Source organism: Labrus mixtus, chromosome 6 (genome assembly GCF_963584025.1).
Source record: "Labrus mixtus chromosome 6, fLabMix1.1, whole genome shotgun sequence".
NCBI lineage: Eukaryota > Metazoa > Chordata > Actinopteri > Labriformes > Labridae > Labrus > Labrus mixtus.
This window is the reverse complement of record NC_083617.1, coordinates 25,573,524-25,599,443: the sequence shown is the minus strand read 5'-3', so window position 1 is coordinate 25,599,443 and position 25,920 is coordinate 25,573,524. Positions and strand designations below refer to the sequence as shown.

At 42.7% G+C, this 25,920-nt stretch overlaps 2 protein-coding genes across 3 annotated transcripts; both read right to left on the bottom strand.

Moving 5' to 3' along the window:
* Window positions 1-743: 743 nt before the first annotated feature.
* Window positions 744-11,170, bottom strand: pwwp2b (PWWP domain containing 2B). 2 transcript variants are annotated; one of them, XM_061040688.1, is made up of 3 exons: window positions 10,708-11,170; window positions 6,879-8,609; window positions 744-3,762 (listed from the first exon to the last, which is right to left on the bottom strand). In XM_061040688.1, exons 1-3 carry the CDS (start codon window positions 10,845-10,847, stop codon window positions 3,756-3,758), a joined length of 1,878 nt encoding a protein of 625 aa, XP_060896671.1. In that variant the 5' UTR covers window positions 10,848-11,170; the 3' UTR covers window positions 744-3,755. The 2 variants fall into 2 exon arrangements, with proteins under 2 accessions (XP_060896671.1, XP_060896672.1); XM_061040689.1 differs by having other exon boundaries at window positions 6,875-8,609; window positions 10,708-11,159.
* Window positions 11,171-12,817: 1,647 nt separating this feature from the next.
* Window positions 12,818-25,323, bottom strand: LOC132975852 (leucine-rich repeat-containing protein 27-like). Its single transcript, XM_061040687.1, has 11 exons — window positions 24,822-25,323; window positions 23,990-24,271; window positions 23,694-23,824; window positions 23,331-23,389; window positions 22,013-22,144; window positions 19,631-19,853; window positions 17,800-17,934; window positions 16,581-16,662; window positions 15,243-15,349; window positions 13,180-13,300; window positions 12,818-13,089 (listed from the first exon to the last, which is right to left on the bottom strand). Exons 2-11 carry the CDS (start codon window positions 24,230-24,232, stop codon window positions 12,961-12,963), a joined length of 1,362 nt encoding a protein of 453 aa, XP_060896670.1. The 5' UTR covers window positions 24,233-24,271; window positions 24,822-25,323; the 3' UTR covers window positions 12,818-12,960.
* Between the last annotated feature and the right edge of the window lie 597 nt (window positions 25,324-25,920).

Here is a 25,920-nt window from a genome sequence, read left to right as displayed (position 1 = left end):
AGCATGCCCACTTGGAGTCTCAGTCCCGTGGCTCAGATCTGCGTTCATTATGTCGACAAAAATATCTCTGAATTCAACTTCAGTGTTTGTATCGGGAAGTTCATGTCCCTCAAAAAGAAAAAAATCTGCTTGTTTATAGAAGTCTCTTTCCCAATGTAAGCTTATGAGAAACGTCATTTTGGGCCCATTGGCATCATGTGACGCTGCAGTACCAGGTCCGGCCACCATGTGAAATTAGCTTCAGCGGTCGGCGCACTTCCTCGGGGTTTGAACTGGAACCTGACTGGCATGCCGGAAAGGAAGTCAGAGTTTTCCAAAAAGCAAAAGGAGAGTTTCAACTTTCTTCAACAAAGTACCAGCCAATGAATGATGAGGCTTGCATACACTGTTGTCTTTTTTAGCTGCACATGGTGGAAATGGCGACACACAGAGCCATATTAAAACCAACCATCACAAACGTTAGTCACAGGCTGGAAGACTTCCTGTTGTGATCAACTTCAGTGAGGCTAACGCTGATGACAACCAACCTAAACGGCTCCGTTCAGGAGGACATCTTTAACCGCCTCGTGTGGACATATAAAGTTTTTGTTGATCTTGGGAGATGTGATCTTTCCACAATGTTTGCAATTTGCTAAAGAATCCGACCACGAGTTAGATGTGTGGGGGTTTACGGTCAAATGAAATGAAACACAGCTCTCTCATCCGATCAGTTACGACAAAGTGAACCATCCACGACAGCAGGGTTATTGCTTTATATTTTATTTTATGTACAGTACATGTAAAAAAGAAAACAAAAAAAAAATTGCCAATAACATTGACCAACGTGGGCAACAGTAGAGCGCCGTGTTGCTCGCGCACAGGAAATCCTGACAACGTTATTTCTTTCTCAGGCATTCGTACGTTTATAACTCTCCCACTCCTCGATGTGTAAGGCTGCCTGGAATCTAGCCGAGCTCGACAGCAAACAGTCAAACCAAAGATTATCAGAACAGGTGTGTGTTACCTGCCCACACCCCAAACCACCTCCCCCTCCCCCCTCGATAAACACACTCCTCTCATTGAGCCTCAAACTGAATGTCATGTTCCCAGACAGGCAGAGGACACGGCTGGCCGGCTGTGTGCAATCTTCAGTACGTTTTTTTTAATACAGACCTCCATGTGGTCTCCTACCTTCACTGCTGCCTCCCCCCCCCTCCTCCCCCTATGCAAACAGTGCTGCTTTCAACACAAAGGTCACTAAAGGTCGGCGTTACAGTCCGCTTCAGCCCGATGACTCAATAACTGCAGCCTGTGACGAGCGGAGAGCTTCTGTTCGGCACACTGAGCCGCTGAATTCACAGTTTTCTTACAGCATGTTGTTCAATTTCATGTTCTACCAAATGTCACTCATAAAGCTTTGACTGATGATACAGAAGGGGCTCTGACACGACTGATCACCCGGGTTTCTCCAGTGGAAATTTTAAATGGGAATTCAAGTATTTTTTAAACAAAGAACAACCCCCTTGTTAAAAAAAAAATGTTTTGGGCAACTCATTGACTAAAACGTTCAAGAGGTTTGGAATGGCTCCGGAGGATTTCTTCAGCCTGCAGCAGTGAAAGAGGCTGTAATGGCTGCTACGTAATCCTTTATCAATAAAAACAACCCACTAAAAGATGTTTTTCTCGTCACTGACAGGCTCATGTTGTTATTCTAAATGTATGATGATATTACAGAAAGGATCCCTACAGAGACAGACCTTTATGTTAGGGAGGAAGATGATTGTTTTTAACCTCGATGTCCCAGTTTTCAAAAGCCACCATACTCCATCCACAAAAACAGTCATTTTATCCGACAGAACACTGAAGATGCTTGCAGACGGATGCTTTAACGTATTCATTTGGTACGTCCTTTTGTTCAATGTTTAAAGAACTTTACTTTAATCGGTGAATCACAAAGAAGTAATCAATGAAGGCAGATACTGGCCAACAATTTGTGTTTTCTGCAAGTTAAAATCACAGAATTTGTCAATGGAGTTTGGTAGAGCTGTTTTTGGTGTAAAGGTCACATATCCTCCTCTTCAACCAGTTTAAATAAGTCTCAGAGCTCCAAAATACATTTCTGTGAAGTGTCTTGTTGTAAATCCACTCTGATCCTGTATTTTCAGCCCTGCTCAGAACAGGCTGTTTCTGTGTCTGTACATTTAAATATGTAAATTAGCTGTGTTTGACTACGCCCCCTCCCTGGAAGGGCTCGCTCCATGCCCTATTGTTTACAGCGAGAAGGCAGACTCAGAGGGCAGAACAAACACCTAGCTGTGGGAGTGTCACCCACCTGGGGGAGGGGTTACTGCCCTTTGTGATGTCATGAAGGGAAAATCTCCAAACAGCCTGTTTGAGCACACATTTTCTGAAAAGTGGAGCAGGCAGACGACTGAGAGGATGAACTTTTCTCATCTTTGGGGGATTTGTAGATGGACTAGAGACACATATTAGTGTTACAGAAAACATGGTGAAGAGTATTTTGCATAATATGTAACCTTGAAAATAATTGTATTCCCCCCAAAAACGGTCAAGAGCCTGTTAGGGACAAAAACATTTAGGGTTTCACTGCTGCAGGCTGAGAAATTCTTCTGGACCAATTCCAAAACTTTCAACCTGTAAGTCAACCTTTGAGTCGACTCTTAAGTATGCAAATAAATCGAGGTCAGTGATTAGAAAATATGAGAATTCCCCTTTAAACGTGGATTTTTGTAGTGAGTGAGAGAAACACACCAAATGCAGAATACAGTGTACACAACCATCCGTGTCTGGTGCCCCCCAAAATCCTATAATAACATAAAATAAAAAGGTTTTTTTTTGTATCTCCAAGGCCATGGATAGTCAACCACAAAGACTTGTGAACTCCCCTGCTGCCTGTTAGGGCTGTAATCTCACAATAGTGTTTCAGACGGGGAGCTTACAGCAGGCCACCAAAGGTACAGATAAAGTGCTTTTTTTTCTTAAACGTGACGCATTAAATAAGTAAAGTGATGGAAAGAAAGGATTCTCGGGATGAACTAGGGGGACGTTGGCTGACATGATGTTAGGGGTAAAAAATTAAATGAAAAGAGATACAAGATGATTCTGGAGAGGAAAAGGAGCTCAGTATAAATACATCCACAGATGAGACAGAAGGTGACGAGGATGGAAACACTGATCGCTAGAGGAGCTTGAACAGTCAGATGGAGCCGTTCACAGTTTCATAATTAAGAGGGTTCATGGTAAGACTTTTTAAAACCTCCGGAAAAAGGGTCTCATGTCCAGGGGGAGGGTGGGGTCGGGGAAGATGCCAGCGGCTTCCTGTGGCCAGACAACCTCGCAGTGAACACATCAGCGGCGGCGAGGGCCGCGATAAAGACAGCAGCAGACCGGGAGGTTTTGTGAGATTGTAGCAGACAAGTCGGTTCATATTAAACCAGAACAGATAATAAATACATTTGGGTCCTTGTAGTGTCGGCTCTATTGAAATATGATTAAATCTAACAAATAAAAAAAGAGGAAGAGTTTTATAGACCACGTGGCGCTTGGCCTTTTTTTGCTCCCTTATCCAGTCTCAGAGACGCTCCACCTTGGCGGCTACTTCCACCACCAGCCATGTGGAAGAAAAAAAAAAGAAAATCGGCGTATAAAGAGTAGCCGTGGCAACCTCACGTACTCCCTCCTGGGTCTGGATGACAGAGTCTGAGGATTCAGAGAAGACGAAGAAAAAAAAAAAAAAAGAGTCCACCAGTCGATCCTCAGCGTCTACAGAGAGAAGAGAAAGAGCAAAGAGTCAAAACGACGAGCAAACAAAGCAGGTCATACATCCGCTAAGGGGATTTTTTAAGTCTCAGCATGTGTCAAAAATGTGCTTCTCAACATGTCATGTTCGTCATCTGGAGATTATGGACACCAAAGTGAACATCAGCTTCTTTCCAGCCAACTAAAACCTCTGTGAAGCTGACGGAGCAGGAAATACGCTTCCTTTATGAAAGCTCTGGGGGGGAAAAAAAGGACCAAATATAGGCTCATCCTCACTGTGTGTATTCTCAGCTACAAGCCACCTCTTCTTAGCTTCTGAGCCCATAACAGAGTAAACAGAAGAGCAGGGAGCAGTCTCTCGTGTTACTCAAAAGACAATATTTAACCTCAGAGAGTGAGCCGAGGACCTGCTGCTCGGCTATGAAGAGAAAAAGCACTGAACAACAGCCGTCATAGACTCGACATGGCGGTCTGCTGTTTAAGGCTAACTCTGGTTTGGGTTATCCTGGTCCTGATTATTACACTGAGCAGAGTGTTCTTGCTTCGATTATTTAAGGGTTGCTGCATACTCTTCATAATCTAATTTAAGACATTTAAGACGACCCACACAAAGAAAAACTAAGACAAAAATTGTACTAGATTTCATACTGTGACCCTTCTCCTTCAATCTGACTGTCGCAGAGTCGTAATGGAGAGACAAACTGGTCACCCCTCCATACCGTCTTTTTGTGGTGGTAACAGAAGTGTTGCAGGGGCGAGACAGTTTCATTGGAGCCAGTTGGGGAGTGCAGCGCTGTGTGTGTGCGTGCATGTCTGACTGTGTGTGTTTGTGGCGCTCCCGCTCAAGGCATAAAAAGCCTCAAAATAAACCTTAAAAATAAATAAATCTGGAAACACTGCTTTCTTCAAAGCCACCAGACTCCATCGAAAACACCAGTAATTTTACATCAAACATTAACCTGAGCTGCTTCAGTTTGTTAATTTTTTATGATTCTGTGTGTAACACATTATCACAAGTGTTGGATCCAAACTTTCCATTTACCAAACCAAAGTCACACAACAACACAAACAAAGTAACACGTCGAGGCAGCATGAAAACAGCAGCTCCTGTGTTCTGTCAGGAAACATGTCTGTTTCAGTCAATGGAGTCTGGTGTCTTTGAAGAGAGTCATGTAATCATCTACGTCTTAGGGTGCACTCACACTACACAAAGTTTCTCCGTACAATGCTGAAGCACGCAGACGGACTAATACCTGTGAATTTCCTTTTTGAGCTGTTTTTGTAAGCTGTTCCTGTTTACAGTCAGCAGTACAGCCGATTCATTAAAGAGGGATTCATGTTTGTTTGGCTGATTTGAGCACAGCGGCTTCTTTGCACTCGGAGCAAGGGTTCCTCCTTTGGCTAAACTAAAATTGTTTGTTTGAACAGGCAGGTTGTTGCAGAAACACTTTCACTCAAATCTCCTCATAAAGCATAAACATGATCATCATCACATCAGCGACAATACAACTAAAAGATTGAGGCCGGGCTAGAAAATCTAATTTAATCTTTACAATTTTCAGCAAACTTTTTCCAGGTATTTTAACACCTAAAATATTATCAGCCTCAAAAGACTAAAAACATGCCATGTGTCCACCTTCTTTCAATGATTAGAGAGCGTTTGCAGCAGAAAGTGTCCACCTGGCTAAAAAGGTGCAGCACCCAGCGTTAATTTCCGTGCACTTTGCCTTTTTTTCTCTTTACTGTGACAACTACAGCTTTGATTTCACCACAAGCAGACTTGTTACTCAGTTGTTCAGGCTGAATACTTTTTGACTAGTAGAGGAACCTACATGACTAGGGCTGTGATTGTAACCTGTAATTAAACGAAAGCTTCCCATCTTGAGCTGCCTGTGACTTCCACAACACTTCAGCGCGCACGCAGCAGGTGTAGCCAATAAACGTAAACAGTTAGCGGCACTGAAACACCAAGCAGATGGCAAAGAGTGACAAGGGATGTCACCTCACATCGCCTTTTGTCTTCACCAAAAAGTTGCACTTGAATACAGTGCAAAGACAACAGCCGACGGCCAACCGACTAGTTGGACCGACGGTCGACAATCTCCTTGGTTTGTCAGGGTCTTCAACAAATATGTTATGTGGCCACAGCATTAACAAGAACCGGCACGCGGTGTATCTGTGACAGCAGCAGCGGGGCCTGACGTCTGTAAATTTTTTGTATGCACACAAACACTCTGCATGGTCTGTTCTCTGACTCATTGTGGTGATATCAGGCAGACTTTTAATGTTGACCATGAGTCATGGAAACTAGAAAACTGGCAGTTTGGATTTGCATCAAACAACCTAAAAGCGGCAGCAAGGCGTGCTTCAGGTAACTTAACTGACATCACACCTCCTGGGACACGTGCACATTACATTCCTGTTTTTTTTTTTTCCATCTTTGGAAACATCTGAGTTGAGTCGTTACACTGCACGTCAGCCCTCTTTATGATTGAAAAGAGATCAGTTAATTCCTAAAATAAAAAGTGCCTTTATATTTTTTGGGGGAAAATCAAAGCAAGACCTTTTCACAGATTCCTGTAAATGGTCACTGAGGTTTGTTTATTTTTTATTGTTGGTCCCAAAAACATTTTTATGTTGTCCTCCAGCTTACGAAACAACCTCTGTTTAGCTTGTAGGTATGTGTTGCTGTTTATAAGTGTGCAGCGCTCAATAACATGTCATGTAAGCATCTGTTCAGCAGCGCTTTGATTACAGCACCTGTCCTTATTATTCCACTGATTAAGAAGTTCTGAGATAACCTGAGCAACCTTAGCTAATCACATAATGTAATAACTACTCGTTGGATTTCCTCCCTTTGAATAAAGCTGCATCGTAGGACACAAGAACAAAGCGCCAGGGATTGGTCGCTTGTGTGTACCGTGCGGGGGCGTTATGAACTCTGAGGGACAAAACAAAAGGGGGGCTTAAGAACATGAATTAAATAAGAAGGTGGGGGATGTTAAGGTCTGTTTTGTTAAAGGTGTACCACCCTGCTCTATTGTCAGTCTTTGAACACTCAGGTAGATATTTATTAAAAACAGTAGATGTGACAACCTGTGAAGTCTGAACTGACCTACGTGTCGCTGTGTGAAAGCAGCGATGTGATCTCGGGGCTCATGTGACCCACGGCCTTGGCGGCCTCCAGGATGGCTCTCCGATACATTCCCTTCTTCTTCCTGTTGAAGCGGGACCTGAAGAACTCTCTGAAGGGCGACAGTTTGGCGACAGAAAGCTGGGAGGTCGTCGGCGAGCCGAACCACGCCACCTTGGCCTGGGGCCACTGGGCCTCGCAGCTCGCCGTCTCCTGCTTGTGCGTGCCGCTGATACTGAGGACGCGCGCCGGCCACCAGGGGAAGCCGTGAATCTTCCCCCACACGACGTCGCCCACCGCCACCGCGTGACCCTCCTCTGTTACACACTTTGTCATGCTGCGGGTGTGAAGCCGCACTGTGAGAGGCGGCACCGTCTTACAGTCCTCCCGCGACGGGACAGAAGATGACGTCACAGACAGGTCCTCCCCCGGGGCCAGGTCACACAGCTCCGGGGACGTGCCGTCAGAGCTGAAGGACTTGGACTCGTCTAGGCTGTCGCTGCTGCAGACCGACAGACTCGAAGAATCCGCTTTACGCTTACGGAAATTGATGAGGAGTGTGAGGTCACTGTGTCCACGCTCCGCCTCCTCACCTGAACTTCCCGACCACAACTCCAGAGAGTTCTTACCCTCCCCTGAGTCCTCCGAGTGGGGGAGGCAGGGACCCGGCACCCTGGGGCTCCGCCTCCTTGTGCCTCCGACGAGTTCAGCCTCGTACTCCACCGCACTCTCCTCCCCCTCCCTCGACGGGGGAGTCAAGCGAATCTTTGGAGAAGGTAAGTCCTGACCCACGGTGGTGAAAGGCCGGGTGAGTTTAAGTTTAGGAATGGACACGGTGAGGCCAGACCTTGTTGCGTCTAGAATGTGCCGTTGCTCCTTAGTGGGATCAGACGGCGTTTTGCCGTTCTCTCCCACGCCGTTCTGCACCAGCTGTTTGGGGCAAAAGGGTTTGACTGAGCCGTGGACTCTAGCGGGGATCTTCATCACCTCCCCCTTACCCTGCGGAGTGCTGTAGGAGATCTTTATGACCGGACTGTGGGGGATAATGTCACCTCCGGGGAACTTCTCCCCCTCAGACTCCCCCCGTTTGTCCTTCCTGAGCCGTTTGTTGTCCAGGTTGGCGCCGTTTTCACGTCTTTTGGTGTCTCTCGCTGCAACGCCGTCTTCTTTTCTCGAAAGCTTTGCGGGGGTTTCTTTATCTTCCCCGTCGTCATCGCTGTGTAGTGAATTCTCTTTTCTAGAAGTCTTTGAGTTGTTGCTCAGGCCGTCTTTGCTGTCCTCGTCACTGTTCAGAGTGTTTTTGCACTTTTCACACAGAACCTGTCGCGGCCGCAGACGGATCGTGCTCATGGTCATGCGGCCGGGCTCTCGCGATCGCCTCTTCTTTCTCTTGATTGGTCGGGGCGGCGGCTGAGGTACCCATTGGCTGTAGCTGTGGCGCACCCATAAGGGCTGAGGGAAGGGGGCTCCTTCAAAATAAGGAGGGTAAGGAGTCTGTCCAGCTGGCACTGGTGTAGGAACGGGGCAGGGAGGAGGAGGAGCAGCAGGTACGCCGCTTTCAGGGAGCGTGTTTTCATCCTTTGGTGTGTGTGACGCCTGGCTCGGAGATTTGGAAATCGGCTCCTCACCCAGGACTTCTGGGATTTCACAAGCTGGTTTAGATTTCAGGCAGTCCTCTGGTTTGGCTGTGAATTCTGGCAGACAGAAAAGCCCGGTCCTAAGGAAAGAAAAGCAACAATTATTGAATAACTGTGTGTTTCTTTGAGTTACATTAGAAGCACAAACAACCACATGACAAGCATTTCTTGGATTTCTTTAGTTAGGCAATTTCCTCTACATAGCCATGCTGTAATGTCAGGCTCTAATTTCATCAAGTCAGACAACTGAAGGCCAAGAGGGACAGCACACATCAAACCTTGCTGCTCCAATTAGGACAAAAGAGAAGAACGCACACAAAGCTGGTTCAGTTCTTATTTATACCGATTTGTTTTTCTTTGCAAGAGCGACTCTCCCTGTCACCTGCCTGCTAAAAATTCTTTACATATGGGGGTTAGAGTCTGTGGAGGTATCTGTTTTTAACAGAAATGGAGCTGAAGCATCACTGACTCTCTTTGGGTGGTTTTGTGTATTCCCTTTTTCTTTTTTTAACAGAGAGACCTACAAACATGTCCAAAGAAGGCCCAAACTGCCCAGGAGTCTTTGAGGGGTGGCTGGCAGGCAACAGTAACACGGCTGTGTAGCTTTAGTCAGGAGACAGCAGACAAAGAGACTACAGGATGCCCAGGAACCCCCCCCCCCCTAACATCTGACTGAACAAAAACAATCCCATGAATCACTCGGGATTCAGAGACGTATAGGGAAGGAGCCAGGAGATTTCAGTTTGTTTTGCATCCGTGTCTGATCAGGGCTTACGTGTGGTGAGATTATTAATTAGCGCACATTTGGGGAGCCCAATTTCCTCCCCAGGAGGAGCAACTGGCAGGCACCTCTGAATAATAGTCTCCCAGTGCAGCTTGTGCCTCTCACCTTTTTCTACGTGCCCCTTAAAGCAGGCGAATATCAGGCACAAACAGGTCTGTGTGTGACAGGGAACAGGCAGTGCTAGTTCAGAACAGCACAAGGACACAGTAAACACTCAATGCATTAGTGCCATTTCACGTTGTTTACAGTGTAACTAGATGCGGAGATATGTCTGCATGATAGGCCGAGACGATGACATTAAAAAAGACCTGTGGGAGACAATGACAGGAAGTGTATTTCCATGAGCTGGAAAGGAAGAAGTCAAATTTTGTCAGTGAAGAGGCCTGAAATAAAGGCCTATTTTCAGTTATTCCAAGGCCTGCCTTTTCCCATCTGGGTAGGTTTATTTTCAGGCCAGCTCGAGCTCTCACATGAAAAACTATCTAAGCATACTAAGAGGCAAAGCTGGTCAGATTCTGATTCTTCTTTGCTATAAATAGTCTAAAGCCAGTGGCCTCTAAGGTGCACATAAGGCTTATACATGTGACACAGAGCAGCAGGGGAAGATAAGACATGATACTGATACCACATTAAAATATAAACATTCAGGATTCTTCTTGAACTGGATTGGGGTTTTTCTAGCAGTAGAGGGGCCTTTAAATGGATGATACAGAGCCTAAGATTGTAACTGGATCTCATCAGAACCAGGTTTAAATCTAAAGCAGTAAAATACAGATTTCTCAGGAGTATTTTAAACCATTTTCTTTTGTATACAGATCAACAGTGACTGCTTATGAAGGGCTATTTTACTTTATTTGAACTGAATCAACACCACAGAAAACTAACACACTATACAATGCCATGTGTGTGTGTGTGTGTGTGTGTGTGAGTGTGTGTGTGTGTGTGTGTGTTAATACACCAGAATATGAGTGATATACATGACACTGTAAAGCCAAGGCCTTCTCTTTTCACCTCATAACGTTTTCATGTGTTGTATGAGATTATGCTAACACAATAAGCTACAGATGAACCCATTGACATTATTGTTCATGTGAAGTCATCATACTTTATCTTTAGACATACTCACCATCTTCACACACAATAAATGGCTTTAATATAAACCACGGCTTAACGTGATATAACCATTTCAATGTGTTGTACATTAAAAATCAGTTTTCCATTAGCACACATGCTAACAGTTAGCTCACATGCTAACAGTTAGCTCTCCTGTATGGAGGCCCAGCGAGCTAACATGCTAACAGCTAGCTCTGACGGGTTAGCATCAAAGATGGATTAGCCGTTAGCTGCGATAGTTAATTAAAACGTATAAAAAGAGTAAAATAAATAACACTCACTTTTTGTCGCTGTCGAGTAATATCCCCGTGTAGCTCCTCTCCCGGTAGGTCAGCGTCACCACCAGTGTATCGTTAACTATTTGATCGATAGTGACAGGTAACCGAGAGCCGGCCCGCAGCTGCTCGGCCGCAGCCTCCATGTTTCCCGGCGTCAAGTGTCCGGCTCGGCGGTGCTCGATCCCGGCCAAGGGAGCCACGGTCGCGTCGGCCAAAGATCCGTCTCCCCTTCGCTATTGGAGCAGGAGGCTACAGCAGGGCATGAAATGACGCCATCACCCCCACCAAGTCAATTACAACAGGACTGTTAGCGCTGACATCACGCTCTGTGTGTGCTGGAGAAGGAGGCCTTCCTCCTCTGCCTCACTTTGACTGTTTGATGCCATTATTCAGGACGGACTTCCCTCAACGGGATGACTCCCATCATCACACACAGAGCACACTGACGGGTTTTACTTTACATCTGTAACCATTGCGTCTGAAAATATACAATGCAGATTTGTTTCTTTAATTGTGTGAGCATATGTCGACAAATCTGACAGACGTGACATAGCATATAAACGACCAGTATTTAATCTCATACAAAACACAAAAGAGCCTACTACAGGAGCCCTGAAGTCCAAGAAAGTAAAAAATATACAAGATATCTTGTGCGCACAATATAATTATCTTGTGGTATGCACCTTTGTTGTTGTTTGCGACGAGATCTTGTGTGCACAAGATATCTTCTCTTTTGTGTGCCCAAGAGAGGCCTAATTATTCTGTGCCCCCATAAATGTAGGATCTTGTGTCCAATCCAACACAAAAGAGCCTACTGCAGGACCCTTGAAGTCCAAGAAAGTACAAAATATACAAGTTCTCCTTCCTTGTGCGACCAATATAATTAAATTGTGTGGTATGCACCTTTGTTGTTGTTTGGCATAAATAGATTGAGAGAAGAAGTTATTTCTCTTGTGTGCACAAGATAATTATTTTTTCACACATGATATCCTGTCCACACAAGCTATCATGTCTTTTGTGCGCCCAAGAAAGGCCTAATTATTTTGTGCCTCCATACATTATTTTCTCCTGTGTGCACATGGTAATTATGTTGTGTAAGAGATAATAACTTGTTCATGCAAGTTATCTCAAGTTTTTATCTTGTGCACACTTAGGTAGTTATACATAGAATTATCCCCTTATTGGGGAAATACAGTAGCCTATTTTCTTAAACCACTCTTGTAAGTCCTCAGCTTGACATCACTGCTGCAAACCCAGCCACTGTTCATCTGAATGCTTGTGATAAATGTCAGGCCTAAACGGTGGATGGGTCCGTTTATCTTGACATTTAAGAAGTTTTATCTCAAACCTCCAGCCTTCAATTTGCACCCGTGTCACGTAACTGTATGTTATCTTACATTTCAACATTGGTACGTGCTTCTCTGAATTCTACAAGCAGATGTGTTTGCTTCTAGTGTTTTATTTTTCTTTACTGCAGAGACGTCTCAAAGTTTGCAGCACTCGGCGTCCAAGGCAAATTTCCCAAAGGGGACAATAAAGCGTATTGTGTCGTTTCATGTTGTATCGTATCAGCTTCTTTGAATCCGTCTAATTATCATCTCTGATTGTAAAGTTGAAATAGCTTTTCATATTTCTAATCATGGTGATGCATTGTCCCTTATAAAAATGTCTTTCGTTGACGTTTTCCTTTTTAAACTCAACTTATAGCTGACTTAATGTTGTAAACCAGGGTTCCCCCACAATGATCCCTCCAGTATAAATACATGTTAGTTTTTTTCCATCATTGATTCATCTGAACTTCATGATGGGCAAGTGAACATTAAGTCGTTGATTTGTCAGAAAGTTTTGACAAAAGCACATCGACAGTTTCCCTGAATTTTGTCCTCATGTTGCTTCTTTTGTTACCCAACCGTTTGAAACACAAAGACGACTTCCTCTGTAGAGATTCAATTTTGTTGTAGCTAGGTCTGCTGAGCTAATATAACAATTAACAGCTGCACAATGAGTCCCAGTAGCACTTTAACCCCGCAGAAACAGGACGTATACTAAATGGTATAAGTTAAACAAAAGAATGTATGATAGTATGTAAAGTATGATGGAGAGACTGTCGTACTCCGGGGTACAATGGTGAGTTTCAAAGTACTGTTCACGCAGTAACAACAATGTGTTTTTTATTTTAAAGTCACCAGCATTAACACAGTCATGTATAAGTCTCTTCACTAGAAGTTTTGAGTTTGACAAAAACTCAAAGGGCAGTCAGTTCTGAGGGTGACTCGGCCAGGTGTCTGCAGTGAAGGTGTCTGCAGTGAACATGATGAAACGCTTGTCAAGATTTCTATCTCGGTTCGTCTTCTTCTCCAGTAGCCGAGTCTGCAGTTTCCTCATCTGTCGTTAAAGAAAAGAAGCAAATTCAGATCAATGATCTACGAATTGATTATAGATTGGTTGTGTGAATAATAAGGAACGGGTCCAAACCTCCTCCATGTCCTGCTCTGCCACCGCCATCTGCTCGCTGCTGCTGCCCCTGGGATTCCTGCGTCGCTCCTGCAGCGTCTCCACACGGGCGCAGAACTGCCGCTCGAGCTCACGGGCGGACCTGAAGAAAACACACAGGTCAAAGATCACATAGTCAGAATACAGAAAGACTAAGTATTTAGATGAATGTCTGGTACACAACTGATAACAAACGTAATCCTGAGACTGAAATCAAATCCACGACTGTAAAAAGAAAAGTCTGAACTGTCTCTTCTTCTGTGGTTATTCTGTTTTTGAGCTTTATTGTTGCTCATAAGGAACAAAAGAACCTGCAGCTGTCCTGTGGTGGGTGTAATGCCTCTCTTTCTCCACCAGGTGTCTCTAGCTTCCCATTTGCATCTAAACAGTTTGTTGTGGATCATTTAAAAAGCCATTATCATGGAGACTTGAACACCTCATAGATGTTAATCCAGTGAATATGGTTTGTATATGTCATAATAATTGTATTAATAATCATAAATATCTTGATATTTTGAACCTTTCAAACAATAAATGCGACGTGTGCTTCACATTAAAATAGACAGAATGGATAGAAAGTGTAAATTAAACAAATAAAAACACAAACTACAATTACAATTAAACTATAAGTATATGAATTAAAAATGATAAAAGTAGTTTATGAAGTAAATTCCATTGAATGTGATCTTAAGGAAAATAAACATCACTGAATAATGAAATAGAAAATAGAGTACAAATAATTAGTAAAAACAAGTAAAACAAAACTTTGCACGGCAAAGATATAAAAAAACTGTAGCATAAAAGTCAGAGCAAGTTAAAGGCTAATGTAAAGGGATACATTTATTTGTGCTTTTTGCCTTTATTTGATAGGATAGTGGAGAGAGCAGGAAACGGGAGAGAGTGGGGAATGACATGCGTGAAAGGAGCCACAGGCCGGACTTGAACCAGGGCCACCCGCTTGGAGGACTACAGACTATATGGGGTGCGACCTAACTGCTAGGCCATCGGCACCCCAAGGGATCCATTTTAAGCCCATTTTAAGTATTTTTAATTTGTTCCCACTCTGCAGTGTGAGTGACAAAGGCTACACTTTGTTTCAGATGTCTCTGAACTTCCAGTAAACATGCAGCAGATGATTAACTAAGGAGTTAGCAATGTAGCTTGATGCTATCCCATTAATGGCTTAATATGTGCAGAGTGAAGGAGGAAAGCCTGAGTGAGGAGCGCACAGTGGACTGATGCCTGACTGCAGAATTTTCAATAGGGATGTAAAGATTAATCGTGAGGCAGATAAAAATAGATTCAAAGGTGTCAAGGTTAACATCAGTACTCTGAAAAATGAATGGCAGTAATATGGTGAGCATCAGCAGCTGTAGAGCAGAGGCGGTTGGTTGTAACAAGCAGGCGCTATCATGGCAGCTGCGGAGGCCAAACCACACAAACGAGCGGGATTGCAGCCCACGCTCACCCAAACGAGTGACAAAGAGATTATGAGGTGCATTGGTGTTTTCATGAAAAAATTAAAGGAATCTTTTTCTCATCATTTGTCTTCAGTCTCATTTTGTAAAATAAATCTTGAGAGAATCGTATCGTGAACCTGGTATCATGAATCATAAAGCTTGAACTAAGGTGCTCTATCCTCGTCCCACTGCAGGTATCTTAAACTTACATTTACTCTTCTGTATGTTTCAGTGTTTCTAGATATACAGGTGAAAAACAGGCACTTTCATTGCATGTATTACAGGAAAAGACTTCAACAGTCACACATGACTGACCTGCTAAAAGTTCCTCTGACGTTGGACACTCTTTGTCATAGCTGTCAGTTTCATTTAAGTATGTTTACGCAGCCTAGAGACACTTAATGTGTTCCACAGTCGTGTTCCTCTGACTGAGAAGGATGACTGATTTAAATCTGACCCTCCATTATGATTGTTCTTCTCGTGTCTTTTAATGCTGCTGTTGTGTTCTTCTAGTGCCTGGAAAGCACTCCACTTATTCTTACTCTTAGTATAATTATAAATGTAGTGTCCCAGTGCTCCCATTACCTGGACTCCTCGCTCTCTGTGATGGTCATATAGGATGTCAGACTCTGTAGAGAACCACCTCTGTCCTTTGTGACACCAGGTTTAGATTCTGTGTCTGCCTCCTGAAACTGAGAGTAAAGATGTTACCGTAATATTAGATTTTTTTTTTTTTTTTTTTTTAAGATTTATTTTTGGCCGTTTTGTGCCTTTGTTGTAGAGATAGGACAGTGGATAGAGTCAGAAATCAGGGAGAGAGAGAGAGAGTGGGGAATGACAAAGGAGCAACAGGTCGGACTCAAACCTGGGCCGCCCGCCTGGAGGACTACAGCCTCCATACATAGGGCGTGCGTACCAACCACTGTGCCACCAGCGCCCCGTAATATTTGATTTTTGATTGATTGTATTTCTCTACGTGTCATGTACACAAAGTGCCCGACCCTCATGGGGTTATTACACACCAGAAATTCAGCTGCAGTGGTTCAACATATCATGACATTACAAACTTACATGCTCCTTTTACAGCTCAGTCTTTAAAAGATAACAGATGCAATTGCTACAAAAAAGGTTCCTCTTCAAAAGCACAATTTCATCTGAAGTTTGACGGATTTCCCTTTAAAAGCATTAAAAAAAGGTAAATTTGTGTTAGCTTTGCACACAAACAGCACAACAGCTGTTCTTAAATTCAGGGCTTGTGTCCATACGGGATACTAGGAACAGAGAGTTGAGTGAAGGATGTGTATCAGGAGGAATTGTGGATTCATCTATGTTTCTATGGTGTTGACCTTTTAATGAGGAGTGAAGAACCCCTCTGATGAGTCAAATATTTGTTTGATATTTTGGTGCACTGACGAAGACAACAGGGTGAAGAAACAGTTGTTTCATTTTAATGCTTACAAGCTGCTAGCGTTTTGTTTGTACAGCTTGGGAAAAGAGTCCGTCTGGTTTATATCCTCAAAATTATTATTATTGTAATCTATGCGTCTGGTTCCTCATCCTTTATTTCTTAATAATTGTGTCTAGTAAGCTTGTTTGTTTAAATATGACACAATACCCCAAAAAAGCAAACCAACCAATCAGTCCAGGTCTTCAGCATCAGTCTCAGGATGTTGAATCGCCCAGATGTTTAGTATTTTATATTTCAGTGGATATTTGAAGTGATGCAGCCAACATCATGAGCATCAGCTTTGACTGTAAGCACACTCTGTTGCTGTTCGCTCTTTGAACAAACATCAGAATCTTTTATCTTTACATCCCTTCATTGTGATGGTCATTAAACCAGTATGACACAGCTGGTGCACTACTGCCCCCTGGTGGATGTTCCATTTTGACAGCTGGACATTTGTGTGATTTATTTCATACCTCCTGATCTCTCGGTTTGCTCTGTTTCTTCGGCCTTTCCTGCTTGGCTTGTGAACGCCACACCCGAAGTGCCTCCTGGCTGCTGCTGAGCCCGAAAACAAAATGCAGTGATTCATCATTCTGGAATCTTTTGATTCTAAATGCTTGCAGTACTGTGCACACAGATGACTCTTTGTGTCTTTAAATTAAGAATATAAAATCGATCCTTTACAGTTGGTGATTTGTCTTAATACCAATTACACAAAATAAATCCCTGCACAAAGAACACTTTAGTTATTTTATTCATTGATTGATTTCTTATCTCCAGTAACACCTGGGCTGACTGGATGTTTAGGCAATTCATCAACTGTAATTTAACATGTTATATTTAAACCTGGCTCCTGATTTTACGCTGTAATAAGTTTTGAAATTGCTCAAGTTGTTGCATTCGAATGCTTCTACCTGCAGCAGTGAGACAGGCTTTAATTCACCTGGAGCGAGTGGGAGGCGGTGGTGACGTTTCTGAAGACAGTCTGTGGTCGTGCACTGATTGCAGGGAATGAACATCACACCCCCCCCACACACACACACACACACACACACACACACGCTCGAGCAGTGGAGACGAGTGGAACCATGGAACAGTGTCATGCCAGCAGGAGGGGGGACAATCGTGCTTAAGCAAGGTACGGGACTACTTTACCTAGTGTGAGTGCGCCCTTAAAGACTGTCTCACTGCTGCAGGTAGAAGCATTCGAATGCAACAACTTGAGTAATTTCATCGGTGCACGACCATAGATCATCTGCACGCGACCATTACGATCACCATGCATGTGATTAAACGGCTTCATTATGTTTTCTGTTCTCCAGTATGTTCTTCTCCAATCTTAAGTTCATATTGTGATTTGGTCGAACTACACATAACATTGACATAAAGGCTAATAATCGAATTAATGTGCACTCTGTTGCTTCATCCACTCCTGTGTTGTTCTTGTAATGCCATGTCTTGCCCCTCAAGATAACACTGCAGTCATTGCAGCCTGATCAACTGCTGATGGCTGAAGAGATCAAGTGAAGCAAAATGTCTTGAACGTCATTCAGACCACAAAATATGTAAAAATAGAACCAAGATTTAAAAGTACTACCATTCCCCTTTAATGCCCCAGTAGTTGTGCAGAAGGATAATAACTCGGGTCATAATTATATTGAACTCGAGCTCTAATAGTAGAAAATAACTCACTTCCTTCTGTGCTCGAGGATGGCTTGCTTCTCCTTCAGCTCCTTCATTGCCGCCTGTCTCCTCTCCTCCGGCCTCCTCCTCGTGTCAAACAGCGGCAGCTCAGGAATTATGCCGGCCTTGCCAGTCGCCTTTTTTCTGCCGAATAAATTGAAACAAAATGCTTTATTTTTATTGCTCTCCGGAGCTCTGAGTCCCAGCGGAGACAGCCCGGAGAGATTTTTTATCAGCGTGTCTCCTCTCTGCAGAGAATGTCATTAAAAAGCGTTTCGCTGTCACTTTTTTCCCGGGCGAAACTCCAAACCTCAGCACTGAAGTTGTCTACTGACACAAAAGCAGATCACCTCCTTTGTTAGAGAGCCAAGATCACTTTCAACTTCATTTCACAGAGTGTATGAACGGGTCCAACAGAGAGGATACAGTGTTCAAAAACAAAGACAGGAGCAATAAAATGATGATCTGATTTGATCTGAGCCCAGAGAGAAATGAAAGAGCCAGGCTGAGACTTTCTTCTGAGGGAATAGTTCTGTGGGAACACAGCTAATCACTTCTGGACGCTTATGAGACGATCAATATCAGTCTGAAACCTGACGTCTGAACTGAAATATGAAGCCAAAGCCAGCAGCTGGTTAGCTTAGCTTAGCATAAAGACCTGAAACTGTGTATTAGCAACATCCAGAGGGGACAACATCCCCCCAGCAGACCATCTTAAGCTCCGTGTTACACCCTTCTTGTTCAATCATTTTAAAAAATGGATTATAAAAAAGGACAATGCCTATTTCTTCTCTAGCACCAGTTGCCAGGTAACCGGCAGATTCCAGGAAGTTACTTATCCCCGCCAAGAAATGATTTGGCACATAACACCCAAATAAAATGTGTGTGTGTTAGTGTGTGTGTGTGTGTGTGTGTGTGTGTGTGTGTGTGTGTGTGTGTGTGTGTGTGTGTGTGTGTGTGTGTGTGTGTGTGTGTAATAAACAGTTGATAGAATTATTGAGTTTATTTGGGAGCTTTCAGGCAGATTTTGTCACCTTTGGACGCATACAGGGAATCTATCAAATTCCACCTGTTCCCAGTTCCCAATGACCGAGCACAAATACTGAATAGTTCTACTTTAGTAGATTTTTAATTACATTTTTCATTCACCCTCTGCCATTTAGCAAAAATATCTACAGTTTCCACTCCTCCACATTGTAAAGACAATCTTGTTATTTTAGTCTGAAGACATTTTAGGGACATTGTTTATATTCTGCATTATTGGATGCTGCACTCCCAACACTCCCAACATCAATTATAAACTAAACAGATGTGACACTAACTCATAGAAAAGCCGATTCCTCCGTGTCTTCATCAGTGCATTCACACAGGACAAACGTAACCTGAAGAAAACTGGGGAAACGACGTGCAAAGACAAACACTCGTTGAGGGAAACGACATGGGGCTACATGGATGAAAGGGAAGTAGCCAGCATGGCCGACGTACGACAAGCGTCAGATCCAACAAAGGGAGACATTTTCCATCCAACTGAGTCACACATTGGAGCAAAGTTAACAGTCATTATTTTCATTTGAGTGTTCTTTGATTTGAAGTTAGAAGGATTTCACTTTAAGAGCATTAAATAAGAGGTGAACTTCTGTTAGCTTTGCATATAAACAGCAGCTAGAAATGTCCTCCAGAGGGACACTTTATACTTTTAGACAGTGAGGACATATCAAATGTCGTGACTGCACAACAATAAACTCCTCCTCTAATATTTAAGAAAGATGAAAATCATTTTATATCACACATTCAGAGAAAAATGGCATCTCTCTAACTTTTTCACTTCATCTTAACTCACCTTTTAATAACAGGACGAAGGTGGGACTTCCTGTCTCCCTGTTCTATCGGCCCCAGCTCAGCCTTGTCCAGCAGGATCATCTTCTGCTTGAGTTCCCTGAATCTTTGCAGCTCCTCCTCCTCATCCACAGACTCCTCCTGATCCTCCACACTTGACCCCATCAGCTCCGACAGCTGGAGCTTCTCCACCAGCGGAAGCTCCACGACCGACACATCCACTGCATCTACAAGTTTAATATGTTTCATTAAACGAAGGGAGCAGCCAGTTCTGGAAAGAATCCCTGCTGTTTAAAGCTGCTATAGCTGCAGCCCCTCATGATAACAGGCTATCGATGCTGCAGAGAAGACATGGCCTCATCCTAACAGATGTACTCATATCAATATCAGAATCACAAATGCCTCCAACACAGCCTCAACTGCAGAATCTGTAACTATGCACAGATTTGATACATACAGTTTCAAAAAGATCCTTCATTATTTGAATCTTTTAATCAGAAGGCTGTGCAGCCATTGAGGATGCTTTCTGGCTGCCTCCAGAAACTTCTGTTTTAATGCAACACAGACAAATGTTAGGAAAGCTATTGCCCAATGATAATTGATAACAACAAGCAGAGAGTGTATTTTAATTCAGAGCTCCAGTATTGAAGTAGAAACATGTTTAAAATCTGTGTTTCTCAGGGTGCCGGTAGTGTAGTCGTTAGTGCGCGCGCTCCATGTACGGAGACTTTAGTCCTATAGTGGCTCCTTTCCTGCTCTTTATTCCCCACTCTCTCTCTCCCTCTCCCTGATTTCCGACTCTGTCCACTGTCTTTTCTCTGAAATAAAGGCACCAAAAGCTCAAAGATAAATCATATATAAAGTTTTAAAAAACAGTCAGTGTCTCTCTAAAGCTTAGGTGGCTGCAGTGTTTTTAGAAGAACTGCTTTATCCGAGCTGGTGTGGATGTTTGCTCCACTTTTCTTGGTCAGGATTCCTTTTGTGTTTTTCGCTTACAAGGTTTTTACTAAACACATCTCCACACTTAACACACACACACACACACACACACACCAGCGTCCAGGGCATTTACCCCCCATACCATTCCCCAACTTCTCTGGTGCAATAATCATCACACATCAACAGTGCAATAAATTCATAGGGAAACATTTTTCTCAAGTTCACGTTACTTTTCACTGTTCAGTGAAACTCTCTCTGCAGGGCTTCACTTCTTGGCAGTATCCAGTTTCTCTCTTTTAAACTGCATGTAGTTCCTGTGGATGTCTAAATGTTGTGCACATGCACATGAAGGTCAAGCTACTCTTCTTTCATTGTACATTATATTGTATAAAGACAATCAAGGGTTTCTATTGTATTCTATCCACTGTGGTCTCCTCTTCTCAAAAACAAACAGACCCAAGATTTAGTAAATATTTACATGAAAATCAGTATTTATCTGACACTGAATCAGCGGACAGGAGCGAGACAGATGTGCTGGAAACATCTCTTCCTCACAGAATTGTTATATATATTTTTATCTATTACCGTTTCCTTCCTGTCATACTTGAGAATGAACTCAAGTTGTTGACATCTGTTCTCTGTTTGCATTTGTTTTACAAAAAGTTTAACCTTAGCGTGGATATTAGACAACAAAAGCCATCACATCACAGCCAGTCAGGGTTTTCAGTTTGTCTGTTCAGACTCATGCAGAGGTATCTGATAGTGAGCTGGTGAAGGCCAATCGAGTTATGAGGCAGGAAAAGCCGTATCAGAGCATCTTTCAGACTTTGATCTCCTCCAGGAGAGCATGATGTTGCAGAGTGTTAACCAGCAACCTTGAACTCATTATTTAGAAAGTATGAGGGTGGATAAAACAATTACAGTAAGTCCTTCATGTTATTGCAGCCTAAACGGCAGATCACGATGCAGAATGTCGATTAATGGTGTGTTTAGAAAAACTTTGACTCTGAGTGGATTCAATGAGAGGAGATTTCCCCCTGGACACGGGAGCCCTGTCTTGCTGAATAACCTTGTATTTGGGGAGATAAACACTGTTATTGAGGGGTGTGATGGGCTCATTGTGCAGCAGCAGCCTCTCCTGTGGGGGGCCGTCTCGGGCTGCTCACAGAGATTACCTCCAGACAGAGCTCGGAAACACAGCGCTCCCCGTTCAGAGCCCACAGGTTATCGATCATTTTCATCTGGCTAAAAATATTCCAGTCAGCCGACTGTCACGCGCCGTCTCCAAGGCAACAGAAGTCACACCAGTAAAGTGGTACCAGGGCAAGGAGCTATTTTTGTGACCAGCGCGTCCTAGCTTTGACTAAAAGAGCAGATGGCTGGGATGCACATGCACACTGAACACCTCGCTGCTGCATTGTTCAGAGTTAAGGTGCCTTTGACTCACCTGGAGGAGTCTTCGTCAGACATGACCTCAGGTACTGCAGGATGCAATAGACGCCCTGGTTCACGATGTCCTGCGGGGGGAAAGAGATGGGGCAGAACCTCAGGTTCAAGCCTGTTAGGGTGATCACACGACCTGGAATAAGGGCATTTAAAAAAAAAAATCTTAGAACTGTGTTTACAGGTCACAGTTTCTACATTCATCCAGAATTTATTTACAATGAACACATCAGAAAGATATCTTAAAACTCTGTCTTTTAAAACAAGAGTAAAAATGTAATTCAAGTGTATTTGAACTTGGTCCCTTTAACAAAATATTTTAGGGCCTATTTTTGATTCAGCCACAAGCTGCAAAAAGTGCAACTACGGCTGTAACTTAACCCTTTGGTGTAGATTCACCCAATTAAAGTACAACTAAGTATATTTCTTGTTTTTGTCTCTGACAACATTACAGAAAAGATCCTTACAGAATTTGACCTTTTCAATGAGGAGGCAGATAATTCTTTTAATCAGAAAAACCTGTTACATCACTCACATCATAGACACCAGACTCCTTTGATCAGAAGGATTATTTCACCATGCAACCAAGCGGCAACCTTAACTCAGGCTTCATCCATTAGTATTTACAGTCTATGGCACAGAACACAGGATCATCTAATGATGCCTTAATGACTTACCTTAATGATTATGTTTCTTTCAGTGTCAACTGGGTTACTTCGATGTTTTAAATGGTTAGTACGGATTAGGCACACTTTATTTATAACACGCATTAACACAAAAAAAACAAAAACGGATTGAGCAGTAGACCAGCTACTCCAAAAATCTGAAAGGTAAAATGATTGTTTTTATCATAGACATCTGGTGTCTTTGAAGAGAGTGATACAACAGCTGTGTCTGGTTAAAATAATCTTCTTCATCTAAACAAAACAGTCTTTCTGTGTAGGGATTCCTTTCTGTAATGGTGTCAGACACCTTAAATAACAATCTGAGCCCGTCAATGACAAAAACAACAACTTCTAGTGGACAGACTTTGATTAGGTGTATTTGTGCACAACGATTTGCAGCCATCAAAGCGTTTTTCACTGCTGCAGGCTAAAGCAATATTCAAGAATAATTCAAAAACATGTGCACCTATAATTCACTCAATCACTTAGACATGTAAAATAGGAGCCGATTCATGCAAGCTACAGTTCTTGTATCAACCACTAGGAGGATTGCTGAACTCCAGTGAGGCTGATTGAGGCTGATGAAACGGACAGACGGCTTGTTATTATTACACAGAACAGAGACATGGTTTGCAAGTAAAGATGAGCTCAACTTACCCAACTCTGCTGGAAGTTCTGAGATGGGATTTCCTTCCAGAAGTAGAGCTTTCAGACATCTGCATGAGTGAAATTAGAGAATATGAGATGATTGACTCTGACCGGGTTCAATGAGGAAAATGGGAACACGACAAAAATGTACAAAATATGCCCTAATCAAAAAGAAATCTTATTTTTCCACTCTTGGGAATCATGCATTCAGTTTTTCTCAGTACAAAAGTACTCTGAGATATAAAAATGGGAATCTAAAAATGTTCTGAAATGTGACATTTAGGAGAACGAATGTACTGTACTCCCATGGTAGCCGAGGGGCTTGGAATCAATCAGCATAAATTTCAAAGAGCGGTTGCATAAGGAGCCTACCTGTGCGAGCCAATTTCAGCGGGGAGCGTTTCAATTTGGTTATTTCTGAGATCCAGCCACCGCAGGTTGGGCAGGCTGATGAACAATGATCCTGGGACGTGGGTTATCTGGTTCCCTTCAAGGTATAAACACTGAGGATGATAAAATGAGTCGTTAGAATAATGGATAATGAAGAAGAAGAAAAATTCCACTGATATTTTAAAATAGTTTTCCCTAATGTTACAGCTTTATAAGCACTGCAGTGTATCTATCGTTATGAGCAGAGTTGATGAATACACAGTGGAGTCCAAACTGACCTTTAGTTTGCTATCTTTCAGAATACTGTCTGTGATGTGTTTCAGGTTAGTTCTGTTCAGATCCAACATCACTGCTGGATAATACTCGGGGAGCTCCTGGGGCTCAGCATCCTCTGGTGTCATATGGGGGGTCTGGGGTTTGACAAGACTGTTCCCAAAGACAAAGCTCAGCTGCAGGTCAGACACCACCTCCTCCTGATCCTCCTCCCTCTTCTGCTCCCTTTTCCTCTCTGGGGAGGTCATTGTTGAATTGATACTGAGATATTTACTGCACACTGTTGACTGAAAATTCAAAATAATAATAATGTAAACACCACATCCGGTGGACAAGTTTAGTTTAACAGATTGATAATATTTATTTCAAACATGGACATTTCTTATTTAGTGCCACAGCACAAATAATTTTAACATAACTTTACATTAACACTTAACAAATCTCATAAAGGGAGAAAAACATTACAATAACAAAATAAATTAAAATATAAGAATATAACAAAATACTTCAGCATCCTCTAAAATCTTCCCAAATAATATATCCATATGGTATTGGCTTTAAATTAATATAGGCTATACTATAAAGATAATTAATATGAATAATAATTAAAACACCAAGCCGAGGTGTTTTATTCTGAAAAGCATGAATCGTGATGTTTATATACACGTTTCACAAGTTTGTTAGCTTAATTTAAATTAGCAAAAGTTTTTCCACATCAGCGACACTTTTAGCTTACCCAGATCGTTTAGGAACAAACTCACAACACGTTAACGCGACTTTATGTACTATAAATTGTTAACGGAACGAATAAATACATAGGAGAAATGTCATGCTAACCTTTAGCCGCTTGAGTTTGACTATTTATATAGTAATAATATATACAGTCTATGGTTTGACGCCGTAACCATGACAACGTAACCAGGACAACACCAACTACCGCAAAAGTACGGGGTCAAACAAAGCGAGCTGCGTCCATAGTGAACTCCTCTGGTCCTTGTAAAGAATAATTTAAGATGTAGCCTAAGCATTTAAAATTAAAAAGTGTATTCAATTTTATACAGGAGCAGGAAAAGCTGGTGAAGACAAAGTGTTAAATGCCTGGCTGCCCCCCCAAACCACCCCCACCCCGTCAGTGAATTGGTACCGCCCACCCATCTCCAAATGAGGTTCATTAAACTGGAACACAGCACCGGGTTTCTGCTGGTGACGTCTGATGAAGCTGCCCGGTTTGTGCTCATCCATCCCGGCTGCTCCTGCAGAGAGGCTGCCTGCTCCTCGTGTGTTGATATGCATGACAGTCTGCAGACACAGAGCTACGTCGGCTTCAGTCACTGGCCAGCAAACTGTCACACTACTCTCACAGGTGTCAAGACAGGTAGAACAGTAACAAGGGATTTCCGGTTACCCCTTTCAGTATAAAAGTCCTGGTACAAAGTGTATAGCCCTATATAAGTACATTTCCTCAAACTAACACTCCAACCACTACAACTTCTGCCGTTTTTATGAATAATTGTATAAATGACAATAATGTCATTATATCATCAAAAATGACTGAGGCTAAACTTATAAATGGGTAGCAAGCATACTAGAATTTGAAACTTGAAAAAAATACAAACAATATTGACACCCTTTTTGATACTACAGCAATACTACCCAATATTGGGTAATACCTTGTTTTTAATAACTAAAAGCACAGCAAAATGTCTCCAGTTGTGCCCAAGCATAAACAGCAAAAAAAAAAAAAAAACTTATCTTACATACAGTAGCCTACAGGCTATGTTGATATAACTGATTATATATTATATTATATATATATATTATGAAGCAAATATAGGATTTTCATTGTGAAGCCCTGCAGAAACTATTTGTGGTACTTGATCAAAGTTAGATATAATAAGGCATCTTGCAATCACTGTCCAAATTGAAAACAGCATCT